Source organism: Girardinichthys multiradiatus, chromosome 8, assembly GCF_021462225.1.
Source record: "Girardinichthys multiradiatus isolate DD_20200921_A chromosome 8, DD_fGirMul_XY1, whole genome shotgun sequence".
NCBI classification, from domain to species: Eukaryota; Metazoa; Chordata; class Actinopteri; order Cyprinodontiformes; family Goodeidae; genus Girardinichthys; species Girardinichthys multiradiatus.
Genome location: NC_061801.1, coordinates 26,954,920 through 26,970,340, shown reverse-complemented (window position 1 = coordinate 26,970,340; position 15,421 = coordinate 26,954,920). Strand labels below are relative to the sequence as shown.

Here is a 15,421-nt window from a genome sequence, read left to right as displayed (position 1 = left end):
TCAAAGATGGCCCCATTGTCAGTTTTATATACGATTCCTCTATCTTAAAAATGAATAATAGATATTTTATTTATTTATTTAGGAGATAATTTCAGACAAGATTTACCTACATTTCTTATGGGTTGCATGATATCCCAATGATTTAAATACATTTTAAAAGATTCCTCGTTTTTCCCCCTATTCTTTAACAGTCAGTACCTGTAAGTAACAAAATAAGTTCATGGCAAATTCAGGTGAAACAATCTTGACCTAAATTTGTATTTTCAGGAAGACAAGTTATTCTAAGATTTCTCTGGTTTCGTAATATGTATTAATGTGCATGGATTACGTTTCGTTATTTTTGGTGAATAGTTTTCTTTGTAAACCAGACATGATAGATGTCTTAAAATATTGGAATTATTATAATTAAAATTAATAAAATAAAATATTTAAAATTTGATCATGTCAAATATTTTATATTCTCGTTTCTTTTTTTTTAGATTTGTTACACAATGTAACAGAATTTTACATATAAGTGCAACAAATTACTTTTGAATTATAACCCAATGATATATATTTTTATTCCTTCAGAGAAATCCAACATGCAGATGCATAACTTAAGTTTGTGTCACAGCTGTTACAAAACTGTGTCCACCCTTCTGAAACTCTTTCCTCTCCCTCCCCCTCCTTTAACTAAAAGGCAGGCCTGCAGAGCCGCGCAAACTTTCCCTGCAGCTCTGCAGAGACACTTTGGTTCTGTTCTCCTTTGCGCTCTGGTCACCTCTGGAGCCCAGCCGGCCTCTCCTGAAGACTCGGGAGTAAAGTTGCAGCTAACCCGTCGATTTGATTCGCTTCCTGTAGACAGTTCTTCTGCTCAAAGGTGGAGAGAGAGAGCGATAAGGACAGAAAGAAGGCGGGAGAAGAAGTCTAAATCGGACACGGGAGCCCTCGCATCTGCAAAGCCCCTGTCTGGATGCGCAGGTCACAACGCGCTGCAGGGTTTCAACGGAGAAAAATTTTATAAAAAACAAAACTGTGCAACAGATATCCCACGAATGGTGCAAGCCTTGACGCCGAGCGCTGATTCTTCTCCAGGTTTGATGCGCAGAGATTGGAGACCCTGAACGCTGAGACTGCAGGGGGTTCATGTACTGGAAAAATGAAGTTTTGTCCCCTCTCTCAGAGGGAAACAAGATTCTGTCTGAAGGAATTCCAACAAAGCAGGTACTGACTATTTGGAAGACTTTTATAAGTTGTGCGTAACGATATTAGACCTGTGCACAGTTTTGCGCCTGGATTTAGACAGTTTGCATGTCATGCGCAAACTGTGTGTGAAATCGCTAACGTGAACTAATTTCTATTGGCCAGACCTTTCATTGCATGCCTGCTCCGGCCAAACTGCGCCGTTTCTTTGCATCCCTCAGCTTCGCCTTGAACGTTTCGTTTTTTTGTACCTCTGTGATGTCACAGGAATCACGGCTTTCGTACCGAGATCGGCTGCACGCGCCAGCCGCCGTGAGGAGGCACGCGCCCTCTCTGTTATGAATAGCGTGATTTGCGGTCCGCGAACCTCTCTCTCTCCTCCTGTCTCTCTGTCGAGCGCAGCCAGTTCGCCCTGAAGAGAATTAGATTTTAATTACAGCCATTAAAAATCAAATTTGCAATTCTTTGGGTGACCCGTTGCCTTCTGCTGATTGACAGTTGAAATTGACACTCCGGGTCCCTCTTATCCGCAGCTATTTGTAATTACAGGTAGTTGTCCCCCCGCCACTCTTGCTGTCCTGGATTGCGCAGAAAATACTATTATTCTCAGAGGCATGGGTTAAGGGCATGGGGGAAAAGAATCAATCCAAATTGAAATAGCTTCATTAAAATGTGCCTTTTGTTGCGGGGGCCCTGTTAGCGGATTTAAGCGCGGTTTATTGTCGGGACTGCTTTATAAAGGAACAGTCTTAAAGGAGGTTCTGCAAATGTCTCCCGGGGATTTTTCGCAGCTGAAGATGAGAACTGGAAACTGATGAAGATCAGCAGTTTACTGAAGGTTTTCTTGTAGGTGATCTGCACCGAGCATCAGAGCACACCGGGAACCCCGCGCAGCACTGTGGACTCCAAACACACACCGATGGTGAGCGCCTCTTTATTATTTAACATGTAGAGAACACTCAGTTCATCTGTTTAGAAGTGGGAATAAAAATGGCGACATGGGCTTCTGATCTGCCTCTGTTTTCAGTCTCACTCGGACGGAGAGTCCCAGCGCTCCAATATGGAGCGGGAAGACATCCGCTCTCCTCCCAGCACTCCGTCCACCCCCTCGGTGTGCTCGCCGACCTCCACCGCCAGCTCCGTGCCGTCCACCGGGAAGAATGTGTGCGCCAGCTGCGGGCTGGAGATCCTGGACAGATACCTGCTGAAGGTGAGCCGGAAGCCTCACTTCTCTATTTCAATCCCCGCTCATTTAAAAATATTTTGTAAAACTTGGCATGAACATCGACAGACAAGAGCCTGTCTGCGCAGTACAAACAGAGGCAAAGTGTGCGTGTTTACTGTGGTCTTACTGGGAATGAAACAGACGCGCTCTGTGTTTGCTCTGGTGTGTTTGAGTGAAAAGAAAATCTCAACATCCTAATGCGCCTTTTGTGCTGAACGATAACACTTTAAAAACAGAAATGCGGAACGAATAAAACCTAAAGCCTAAAAAGGTTATCATAATGATTTGAACGGATCGTGAACGTTAACAGATGCGGCTGATGTTATCTCCACCGTGAAATGTTCGGAACCTGAGTTTTTGTGAGGTCCATTATCTTTGTTCTCAGACTGACAGATAGCGCCGAGGAAACACAAGAAATAAGATTTAATCATCTATGACAGTTCAAACAAATATATATATATAACTTCTAAAAAAACATCTTTATTAATTAAATATTAACCTCAAAGCAAAAATTTTATTAGTTTTTCTACCGTTTTATTATTACTTTTTTTAATCCAACCAACTATCTAATCTTTAAAATTATTTTATGTAAATATTTAGGAAATATTATCGACATAGAATTTATCCTAAAGATTATTTTCCTAAAGAAGTATCTATATAGAGAAACAATCTTTAGAGCTTGACAATTATAATAGAATTGTGTTTTTTAAAATTTAATTCCCTTTATGGAAGTCTTTCTTTGTTAATTCAGCTCTACATATTTAATACACACTAGTGATTTAGTGGTATAGGAAACTCATGATTGACAACATAAATTATTATTCTGATAGAAAAATTAAGCAGCTTTTGGCGGCGACAAAACTAAACCACAAGCTTCAAAATTTATTTTAAATATATATATATATATATACATCTTTTGATGTACTATAACCTTTATGTTTTTTTTTTATAAAATAAACCGATTTCTCATTTAATTTATTTGAATTATTTATTAAGGGCAGCCTAAATTAATAACTATCTTTATATTGCAGACGTGGAACTCAACACAGATGAGAAAAAAATATAAATTGGCTTTTGTGAAAACATAAAAAAATACTGACTAAGAAACAGCCAGCAAAAACAAATAATAATAATAATAATAATGAAAAGGACCAAACAAAACAATTTTTGGAGGAAAAATCTTACTTTTGACTGTGACGCGGTCGGATTATATTTAAATTTAAATCATAAGTGATAGGCCTGTAGAGATCCCTCTGAGGCGAAATTCGCGATAATCAGCCTTTGTGTTCATATTGGCGCTGATTAGAAGGAACTCTGCGGAGTATGACAGCAGGTTTTCTCAGCAGAGACAACCCGATTCCCTGGTGTTTGGGGGGGGGGGGGGGGGGGGGGGGTTTCTTTGGTCGTGCATTTTGACACGCGTGGTGTCTTTTCGCAGGTGAACAACCTGATTTGGCACGTGCGCTGCCTGGAGTGCTCGGTGTGCAGGACGTCGCTGCGTCAGCACAGCAGCTGCTACATCAAGAACAAGGAGATCTTCTGCAAAATGGATTATTTCAGGTAGGGGTAAGTTTATGGTCGCGTTTTCAAAACACCACGTCTGCTCTCCTTTACTTTTGTTCTCTCTCTCCTCCTCATACACGAACACAAATGCACAGTCACGAGTGTGCGCGCACACGCACGCAACCCGCATCCTATATGCCCTTGGAGATAGATGCGGGCTGCTTCATGTAATTTTGAAAGGCTCTTTCAAAAGCTGAAAGTGTGTATCAAAATAAAAGCATCTGCCCACAGTGAAGAGCTGAAAGATCCGCGCTGTTGTTATGGCTATCTAACACACAACATTTCTAAGAGCCACACAGAGGAAAGTACCACTGTCTGGGTAAACTCCCAAAGCATTAAACATCATATTGTTGCGTTTAGTTATGAGAGTTAAAATCATTACATTTATTTGTTGGACAAATGCACGTTTTGCCACATTTTTATTATCTTGGATTGGGCTAAATATTTTTAAATGCGTTTATGAAACCTCCTTGAGTTTATTTGATCTACTATTTTCCGGCTCATGTCAGCCTGCAAGTGTTGCTGTTACTTCATTGCAAACGACATTTCCCATGATTCATGTTACTCACGAGCAGTCAGAATTAAGCTGCTGTTATCATGATTAGACCGGACCTCACATCTTTCGTTTTGGAGTGGCCAAGCCGGAGTTCCGACTTGAATCTGATCTGTGCAGGGAGCTAAAGATTAGGGTAATTGCAAGTAGGCCATCCAATCTCAAGACTTGGAGCTTACCATCACCAAAGGTAAATAATCAAAAGCTTTATTCACTGATCACATCTAATAATTTTAATATGTAGTTTCTTTTTTTTTTATAGAACACTAAACAAAAACAGATTAAACAGATTTAAACCTACCAGACGTTTGGGTTTATATATATATATATATATATATATATATATATATATATATATATATATATATATATATATATATATATATATATGTTTTTGCCCAAATTTATTATTACAGTATCTGCAGTTGTTGCAAAATTTGATGACTTCGTGGATTTACTTTTTAATCTGTAATAATTTTCTCTGTTAATCTAATTAAAAGATGTTGCACTCTATGTATGCATATATGTATGTGCGTGTGTGTGTGGGGAGAGGGAGGGGGGGTGCAGAGGTTAAATTGGGTTCACACCAGCAGCAGCATAGTAATATGCTCAGTAGCTTTGCTGGGGTGTTCAGACATACACTCCTATTTATGCTTAACACTGCAGTTTGTGAGTGTTTGTGTGTGAGTGTGTTAAACAGAGTAGAGGAAGAGAGTGCACAGCACTGTGGGTAAACTTGGGTGTTTGTCTGATCAGAACCTGACACCAGGCCAGACCAGTGCTCTGAGGTTTATAATCACCTGCAATTAGCTGTCCTCCAACCCCAGACCCACAGTCCTCCAGACCAGCAATTAGACCGCCCCGAGAGTCTGGTCCAGCATGTTCCTGACATGAATGTGACTCTTATCCAAACTGAAACTCACATGCAAAGAGACGTGAAGCTGCACACTTTAACACATATTATTTGAAATATATATAATATATAAATAATGCTCTTTAAAAGGGGATCTTTGTTAATTTAGAAGCTGCCAATCATTTTGCAATTACAAAAAAAAACAAAAAACTATAGTCTGTCTTGTTTGCTTTGCCATATTTTACTAAACCAGTGGCCTATTTAAAGGCTTCCTCCGTTGCTCTTTAAAATTGAACTCTGACATACAAAGACATACTGTAGAGTTTATTCTGAATTCGATTTACATCTACAAAAATGAACATGATTGAGCTTTTATATAACTGTTGATTGTAACTGTTCTAATATTTTTGGAATTCTTTTTGAAAGTGTGTCAACTCAGTAACATGTTTTTTGATTTGACAATTTCTGATTTTATTAGTTATTGCTCAGAAAGGTGGAAAATAAAGAAGGCACCTCTGTATCTGCACCCTAAGTCCAAGTTCCCATTCTTAAAGCCTCTTGTCGCTCAGGGGCAGAACATAGTTGACCTTAAACCTTAAATCAGAAGTCAAAGCACACTGATCCAATATAGGTAAGTATCACCTATTTGCCTTTGGGACACATGATTTGCTGCTTTTTTGCTGGGTGAATAACAAGCAGATTGTTCAGACCAATTTATTTTACCCAGATCCTTGGGGGTCTTGATGAAATAATTAAAAGAGGTTTCAGCTAGAGATGGAGCTCTTATTTTTGATGCCTAAATAAATCAGAAAAGTTCAACTGAAAAAAGTGGAGACGTTTGTCACTTGTGGATGTTTATGGCTTCAGTTATAATTTTCAAGCCTTTTAAATTATTGAAATAGGCCAACATTTCAGTCATCAAATTTAAAGTGCAGTTAAACAGCTTTAACTCCAAAATAAATCAAGTTATAATGATGAGGATTTTAGTGTTTTGCAGGTCAAAATCCATTAACTCAAAAATTTTATCCTCTGACTGATTTTGTCCTGATTGATTTTTACAAAAGAAATATCAAAATGTTCCTATTAAAATACTTACATTTTGATTTGCTGTTTCTCTAAGTTGCCCTGAGAAAATGAAATTGTGTAAAAAACTGTTGCTGTAAACAGTCTGGTTCTGCTGCAGGGCCTGCTGCGGCTCACCCTCTTCTGTAAACACAAACTGCAGTCTGGACTTAGGCCATCAAGTCAGCTAAACACCGCTGGAATCCTGATCCTCCGGGCTGCTTTCAGACCTCTGGAGATGTTTCCTCATCTGTATCAGCCCCTCATCTGGCTTTGGACTGACAGCTCCTTTAATGGGGGGTAATAGCAGGAAATCAGAGTGGGTTTTTCTCCTTGTATGTGTGTCTGTGTGTGCAGGGATGGAGATGAAGGGGGGTTTGAGGGGGATAGAGCCCTTCCTGTGCCTCTCAAACCAATGTCAGACCTTGGGGGTTGATCCTACACACAGTCTTCTATACACAGATCTATAAAATGTTACTTTATCAACCTCCTCCCTTTCTCCGCCTGCGCCTCACTCTGCAGAAACCTCGTCCATGAACGTCTGTGATCTGCAGGCAACACTGGAAGTTGATCTGCTGCACTAATCAGGGGCTCCCTGGGACATCGATACTGTAACTATGAGTGTGTGTTGCACATCTAAACGCGCATGCACCTCTTTATGCATGCACACTCTTTGTTATTTTTGGAATCAAAATTATTCATCACCTACCCACTTCTGTTTAACTGATTAGGTCTCCACAGTAGCAAAAAAAGAAAAGCAGTGGGCACAGATAATGGTTAGAATTTGAATAGGAAGCAAGTAAATACAATTATAATTTTAATAAGACGTGTTATACAGATGATACATTTAAATAAAAATTGCCAAGCAACAAATATATCTTATAGAATAGAGCATACAAACTTCGAATTTTGAATAGTTTAAGTTTTGAGCAAATTAAAAAATGTAAGACAAATCTGCAAAATATGTGAATAACTTCCTCTTTTTTTTCCTTATTTGGTTTGTCTGCTGCAGACCTGACACAGACCATAAAACCACACAGTCAGACATAATCTCTGTTTGCACAAATCTAATCAAAGCCTAGTGAATTTCTCAATGCTCATAAGAAATAATAAAAAAATAGTAGCTTCTTAAAGTTCTCTCTCAGCAGCATGTAGACTACTGTTAAAAAATAAAATAAAAATGAGTTGAAGAAGAGGCAGGCAATGAAAACGAGTTTAGTGGTGTAGGATGTTGCAAAGATGGTGAGAAATGACAATTTTCCAACATGAATATGCTTTTTTATGAGGAACAGAGTAGAAGTAGGAAGCTGACCAAGATAGAGCAACTTTTCTGGGTTCTTTCTCTTAGCATGAAACTGACAAGCTGTCATGCTGGATTAGTTACAACTTTTTACAGTGTTTTCCTTCTTACTGTACAAACCTGTTGGAATCCTTTGTAACAATGTGCACGGCGTGCCACAGGGTCAATTTGTTTCTGGCACGGCTTTACTGTCTTTTAAGCAGGGTCCATGCTGTGGCGAGTTTTATTCCTCTGTGGCTAGTAACAATTTATTGGATCTATTATTACTTCCTGATTTATTCTGTAATGATAAAATCCAGAAGGGAATACAGTTAGAGAGAAAAGAAGACAGTCAATGACTTGCCCTGTACAACACTACATGCATAGAAATGAAACCTCTCGCTCTTATGCAGAAGAGGAGCTGCAACCTTGTGATGTCGGGGCTGTAGTACGCTTTCATCCCAGACAGAGTGGACTTGAGTGCACTGAAACGCTGCCAAACCCACTCACTTGGCAATGTGCCCTTGTCCTCCTACTCTCTCTCTGACGTTCCTCACATTGCCACTTTCCTCGCACTACAACTGTTTGCCTCAGTCCTTCGCCTTCCTGTTAGATGTCTATTATCCTGCTCCCTCCCCTCACCAGTTCTCTAATGTCTCTTTAAATATGGCTTTCATTTGTGCTTTGTTTTGGGATTCTTCTGATATCTAAAATAATATCTCCATAGTTTGCATTAATCACCATAAATCTGGATGTACACATCAGTAAAAAGTAGCTGTTTCTGCAGCTCATTTTTCAGGTGTCCTCCTTCGCCAGAATTGCTAGCTGCTGACCTAAACAATGGCTCTTAACCTAACCCCAACCATCTTGAACCTGAAGCATTTAACATTTATTAAAGCCTATATTGCACAGTTTAGTGCTTAATCCCCCTCCATTCTTGTGTAAAGCAGATAATTTTTTTAACATTTTAGATACTTTAAAACATCCGTTAAACCTGATATCATCCAGCATTCTTAATTTGAATATAAATCTGATCATCAGTTAAAACAACTGATTTATTCCTGTTTGAGTTAGATTGTTTAAAACTACAATTAGCAACTTGAAATACAAATAATAATACAAATAAAAATGCAGTTCTATAAAATAACAAAGTTGTAAAAAATTACAGACAACGACATCATCCTTGGATTTTCTATCTTAATTGGAAAATACAATTGAAAACATTTTTACTGTCCTACGTCTATTTTTGTTTTGTTCAAATACAGACAGTACACCGGGCCCTGTGTTTCTGTTTAGACGTGTCTACTTCCTGGAAAGAGCTAATGTTGGAGCTTTTGCTGCTGTTAACTTTCATGTTTTTCTTTCCCATAGAAAGTACACCTTGCTTAGTGCTTCTGTGTTTAATTGTGATGTTAATGGGTCTCTTTCCTGAAAGGATGCAATAATAGAACTGGTACTGCCATTAACGTTCAGTACTCTCTTTGAAGCTAGACTTGGTCTCTTATTTATTTGTCTTTCTGCTTCTTGTCCTCTTAACCTCCAGCTGGTCGAGGGCCGATGGTCACTAATAATGAGCCTGAATCTGCTGGAGGGTTCTTCCTGTTAATAGTAGTTCCTTTCCACCGTCACCACATGCTTGATTTGTATCAGGAGTTGCTGACTAAATTAATGACTCAATAAAATCATTCGCTTACTTAGATAAATTTTTTATCAACAGATACTTTACGACTAACTGAATTTGACTGTATTGTATTGTACATAGTACGATCAAATTGGACCGTATGCAATCTGATCTGAATCTGGCTCTATGATTGTATTGTATTAGAATGAAATAGACTGAAACCAAAGGAGGTTTCTATATAATTGGATGTGAAGCCGGTTTGTCTTGCAAAATACCTCGAAATTATATTTGCTTTTAATTTGTGCTATATGAAAAATTGCACTTGACATGTTTATCAGTTTTTTGATGTCAGTTCCGATCAACACTTGCAAATGCTTTCCTATTTTCTCTACCATGACAATGTCACCTCCACTGTGGGTGAGCATTAGCATAGCAGCCACTAATATCTATAACAGGGGTGGACATGAAGGGGACTGAGCGGTCGAGAAATCTTTTGCGATTACAATATTGCACTAATTGATATCGTGATGAGGGCTGTGATTTGATATATTAAGCAGCTCAGTACAGCAGAATAACTTCTCATTTCTACAAAGATCTTCTATTTATCTCATCTGTCATGGCTTCTACAAATTCAGCTTTTCTTTTTTCAGGCTAAATGATATTTTTTTCAAGCAGCATTTGTTGATCTAGCAACTTAATGTCCACTTCCTCAACTACAGTTGTCCGCTTTCTCTTATAGTAACTCCACAGTTATTCATCACTCACCCGCTGTCTCCCCCCATGCCCATCAACTCCCCAAACCGCCCACCTAGGGGGAGTAAATAACACACAGACGAGCTCACTGTTACTATCAGTTACAATATTGTGACCCATAATGATGTCATCGTCTTTTCTCCTCGATTGTGTGCAACCCTCTGCCCCTCCGCCTAATTTATGATGTGTGTGTTTACATGTGTGTGTGTGTGTCTGTGTCAGGGCCTTCATGGATCAACTAGGAAATTGCAGGTGTTGGTTTGTTTGTATTCAAGGCTCAGCTTGCAGTTTTCTTCTGAAAACTTTATCCTCCTCCAAGGTCTCTTCCCTCAAAGGCTTTGGAAAATGCCATGCGTTTAAAACACACACACACAAACTTCATCTTGGTAAAAAATGATCTTCTCAAAACGAAAAGGATGTAATTGTGCATGTTTTATTTTTTAGATTTGTTTTTAAGCGAACATTGCCCTCATTTCTCTTTCTTTATTTCCTTCTCCTTTGCCCCATGCTGTTCTCCTCTTCTCTCCTTCACAGTAGGTTTGGTACTAAGTGTGCCCGCTGTGGGCGGCAAATATACGCCAGCGACTGGGTGCGTCGTGCAAGGGGGAATGCATACCACTTGGCCTGCTTTGCGTGCTACTCATGCAAGAGGCAGCTATCCACGGGAGAGGAGTTCGGCTTGGTGGAGGAGAAGGTTTTGTGTCGGATCCACTACGACACTATGGTGGAAAACCTCAAACGGGCAGCCGAGAGTGGTGAGGGGCAAAGATGTTTTCTGAAACTCTATTTAAAGCTTTGCTGTGCTTTTAGGAAATTTTCTACATACTGCAAGCATATTGTTTTTTGTAACTTATGTCTTATTTGTTCAGTCCTCAGAAATGTAAGATTAGTGAGATTAGTAATTGTCAGGATATTCTGCAGTGACTTGATGTTCAAGTCCGGTGGGTGTAATTAAAATATCTCTTGGCATCTGACATTTACCATAGTGGAGAAATCCTATATATTTTGTCTTAAACGTTTTTCACATTTTGTAATCTAATAACGATAAACTTTAATATGTAGTCTATTTGGATTTTTTTTATGACACCAACACAAAGTAGAATGAAAAACGAAATGTAGTTTCCAAAATGTTTCAGAAGTAAAAAACTGAAGTGCGTTTAACTGCTTTACTCTAATACTCCTAATTAGTAGTTACCTAATTAGTAAAAATAGTCCACCTTTAAGCAGATTTTTCTCAGTATAAACCCAGCTGTTCTGTGAAGGCCTCAGACGTTTGTCAGAGAACATTAGAGAACAAACATCATCATGAAGACAAAAGGAACAGAACTGTCCAGTCTATATCAAAATGGTCAATATAGAAATCTAAAAACCAACCAAGACAATGGGGACCACTAAATGATAGGACAACTTGATCATGCACTCCACAAATCTAGCCTCTATGAAAAGAAATATATGGTTTAAATATAGTCCAAAGAATCCAGTCTGCAGTTTTCCATGTAGGGAACACAGCAACCACTCCAGTCAATGAGTCAAAATTTGTGACCTACATCCAAAACACTGTATGGTGGGAAAATGAGACTCCCCACACACCACATTTACTATGGAAGGTTTTGATGGTAGCATCATTCTGTGGGGATCCTTTTCTATGGTAGAGAAGGAGGGAAGCTGATCAGAGCTGATGGGACGGTAGATGGGGCTAATAACAGGGCAATCCTGGACGAAAAGCTTTTTAAATGTAGGCTGTAGATGACTTGGTAAGTCTGAGGTCCACCTTTCAGGAGGACAACAACCCTGAACATACAGCCAGAGCTACATCATTATGTATTGGGTAAAAGCATAATCATGCATTAGAATGGCCCAGTCAAAGTTCAGGTCTAACTTCAGTTGAGAATGTGTGGCAGGACTTAAAACCTGATGTTGTCAGAATCTCTCAGTCTAGTCTGACTGAGTTTGAACTTTTTTTCAAAGAAGAAAGGGCAAGGGTTTCAGTTTCTATATGTGTATAGCTGGTAAAGAAGCGCCCAAAAGATCCGCTGCTGTAATTGCAATGAAAACTTGTTTAACAATTACTGACTCAGGAGGGCTGAATAGATTTCTTTTGTAAATAAAAACAATTAAGAACCAGGTAACTATTTCCTTTCATTATGCACTCCTTTGAGTTTGTGTGACACATACAATTCTTTTGCAAGTACCTGTATGAGTAAAACTAAGTGGAACACTAAAAATAGAAGATTACATGAAGCCACTTAATATGGCCGAAATAAAAGCACACACTTTAAAAATGTCCCTTGTATTACTCACTTATTCACTGACGGCTCTATTTAAGGGTAATCTGAACCTCATTTTAAACTATAACTTATAGAATTTTGCAAAATTATTTTTTGTTAAATGCAACTGATGAACAAGTTTTATTCTGACTTATTTTCATCATTTCTTGGGCTGTAACACATCTAACAGTGTTGATAAATGATATTGCCCCCCCACCTATTATTTTGAAAGGCAACTTGCAACTAAAGCAATTGGAGGAACACGGTATAATAAAATGTAAAATATGGGTCTGTGAGAACTCGTGCAGAAGAAATAGAAGATAAAGTTTGTGACACTCCTCAGCTGTAAATATGCATCGGGTTTGTGTCTGAAATTGGAGTGTCTTTTTCAGGTAACGGTATTACGTTAGAGGGCGCAGTCCCGACAGAACAAGACAGTCAGCCCAAACCGGCCAAAAGGGCTCGGACATCGTTCACTGCAGAGCAGCTGCAGGTGAGATGCAACAATCTTGCCCTTTATTGAGCTTTTAAAATCTTTTTAGCAAATCTTCTGCTTTCCTCTACTAATATGTTGTCACCATATGCAGATAATGCAAGCACAGTTTGCTCAGGACAACAATCCTGATGCCCAAACGCTACAGAAGCTGGCTGACATGACGGGCCTGAGCAGAAGAGTTATACAGGTCAGAAAGGTCACAGATTTGCACAATCTGCTATACATTAGCTGCATGCATAGAAGTAACTCAATTCCACAATTCTTTGTCTTGATCAAAGCAGATATATAGAATATTTAGGGTATTTATTTACCTTTTTTCCTTTAAGAACCATGTTTAAAGACACATTTATCAGCATATAGCAGTGTAGGTAAAAAGTGTAGCTACATGATGTTTGTGTCTGCATAGGTGTGGTTTCAAAACTGCAGAGCGAGACATAAAAAGCATACGCCCCAGCACAGTGGTGCTCCGCAGGGTCATCCTCAGTCCAGGATACCTTCGTCGCTGCCCGATGAGCTGCATTACTCCCCCTTCGCCAGTCCTGAGCGTGCGCGCATGGTCGCTCTTCACGGGTACATTGACAGTGAGTTTTCATTTGCTGGACTTTTTTAGCTCTACAATGTTTACGAAGCTCTCTCAAAGACAAAGTATTTATTGGTGTGTTTGTCTTTCTTTAAATACATGTTTTCCAGGTCATCCGTTTTCCGTCCTAACCTCTCAGAGCCTCCCCCACCAGGCAATGTCGCTGCCCCAGCTCCCCCTCAGCCGCTAGCTCTCTATGTGACCCCTGACCTCTGGATCTTTACTCTGGATCTGCCGTCAGTGACGCCGTCTGACCTCACTTGATGATTGTGCAAGAGTCCTGGAGAAGAGACTAATCTTCCAATCGTGAACAGAAAGAGAAAGGGACAAATCTGCCGTCGTCTTCTCTTCTTTTTAGTGGATGGGAACATTTAGCCTGTGGCCACTGTTTCAAACCAATCAACTTCCAGCATTTATTGTCAATAGGAACTCTCAGTCTGTGTGTTACACCAGCCAACGGACCCACCCTGCTTGTCATGTACAGCATCTTCTGCTCTGTTCAGCCACCTTCAAACTTGAGGAATTTTGAATGGATATAATTGATAAAAGAAGCAGGACTGCAGCTTCTCAAAGGTTGTCAGATTATTGAAGATAAAATGAAAATGTCACTGTTGCCCATTGGACAGGGCTCACATGTTAGAGGTAAGACTCCTCCCTTTTTTTTCTCTCAAAGCAACCATATATTGTTTGCATTTGAAATAACTACTTACTGAGATCTTGAGAATAATTGAATAAAGTTTTCAATTACATTTGAGGTTAATTTTGCAGCTTTACAATGAAATGTTTGGTAAAAAAATAAATAAAACATGATGTGCCTTATTCATTTTAATTAAAAAAATGTTTCCCCTTTAGTAAATTTAAAAATAAGGATATTACATCATTTATAAAGGTATTAAATCTTTTTTTAAAAACTCCAGAATACTCTATCACATGTTTTTCTCCTAAATTAAAACAAAAGGCATAACATTGGATGAGTTGTTGAATAAAGGCTTTGGCATCTGTTATAACTCTTTTACATTCTTTCTAATAAAAAGAAAATCTCAGTTTAGCATCTGTTCAAATCATTCCTGAAGAACAGGGCATGTTCGTATTTTCAGTAATTTATATTTAGAAGGTTGCTTGGTTTGCCTCTGTGTATGTTTTTTTACACAATGAGGGAAATAGAAAATTTTGGTACAATATTGACCCAATAAAACCAAGTGGGTTTGTACATAGTGAGAAGTGTGCATGTGTGTGTTATCGGAGGGGGGAGTGAGTGTGTGTCTGTATCTTAGTGCCATGGCCGTTGTGTGAATACAAAATCCAACGACACCTCAAAGTCCTTGTATTTATTGACATGATAAAAAAATCCCTGTAAAAAGCACTTTTTCCCCCTTTCTGAAACGGTTTTGTTTTGTCAAAAAATATTTACAAAAAAAAAAAAAAAAAGAAATAAAACAAAGGGTTAATTTGAGAGACTGTGCATCATAAATGTTTTGTGTAATAAAATGCAATAAATCAGAATGTGATAATATGGTCTGGGTGTGATTTTTTTAATAATAATTTGTGACAATACATAGGCAAAGACTATTTAATTAAAACATGACCAAAACAATAGACTGGCACGAGAAAAGTTTGTGCGATAGTTAAATTAGTCTTGAATGAAAGGAAATCATCCATTCAGATAATAAACAAAGCCTAATTGTTTATCACATCAGCTTCTATGGGTTTTTGTCTGCCTCATGTTGTTTTTGGACACCTCTCTGTGTTTGTTTCTATCAATGTGGGATGGGCAGAAAGCAAGAAACAGCATTAAGGCAGCATTTCTAATTTATTTTTAATTGATTTTTAAAAGGTAGTAATGTGACTGAGAGGCTATTGTCTGCAAAGACTAAGAATTGTGTAAAAAGAAAATACTGCATACCTCTCGTTGCATCCTAGAGTTGGGCAACAAAACAAACAGTGTGATAATTTAGCTTATTACTGGGTTTTAAAGAATTAACTCTGT

General features: G+C 38.6%; 1 protein-coding gene across 2 annotated transcripts; it reads left to right on the top strand.

Annotated features, from left to right (window-relative positions):
• Window positions 1-702: 702 nt before the first annotated feature.
• Window positions 703-14,338, top strand: lhx6a (LIM homeobox 6a). 2 transcript variants are annotated; one of them, XM_047372759.1, is made up of 9 exons: window positions 703-1,203; window positions 2,033-2,104; window positions 2,210-2,392; window positions 3,846-3,967; window positions 10,629-10,846; window positions 12,751-12,851; window positions 12,946-13,041; window positions 13,261-13,435; window positions 13,545-14,338. In XM_047372759.1, exons 1-9 carry the CDS (start codon window positions 1,126-1,128, stop codon window positions 13,622-13,624), a joined length of 1,125 nt encoding a protein of 374 aa, XP_047228715.1. In that variant the 5' UTR covers window positions 703-1,125; the 3' UTR covers window positions 13,625-14,338. The 2 variants fall into 2 exon arrangements, with proteins under 2 accessions (XP_047228715.1, XP_047228714.1); XM_047372758.1 differs by having other exon boundaries at window positions 10,626-10,846.
• Window positions 14,339-15,421: the final 1,083 nt, after the last annotated feature.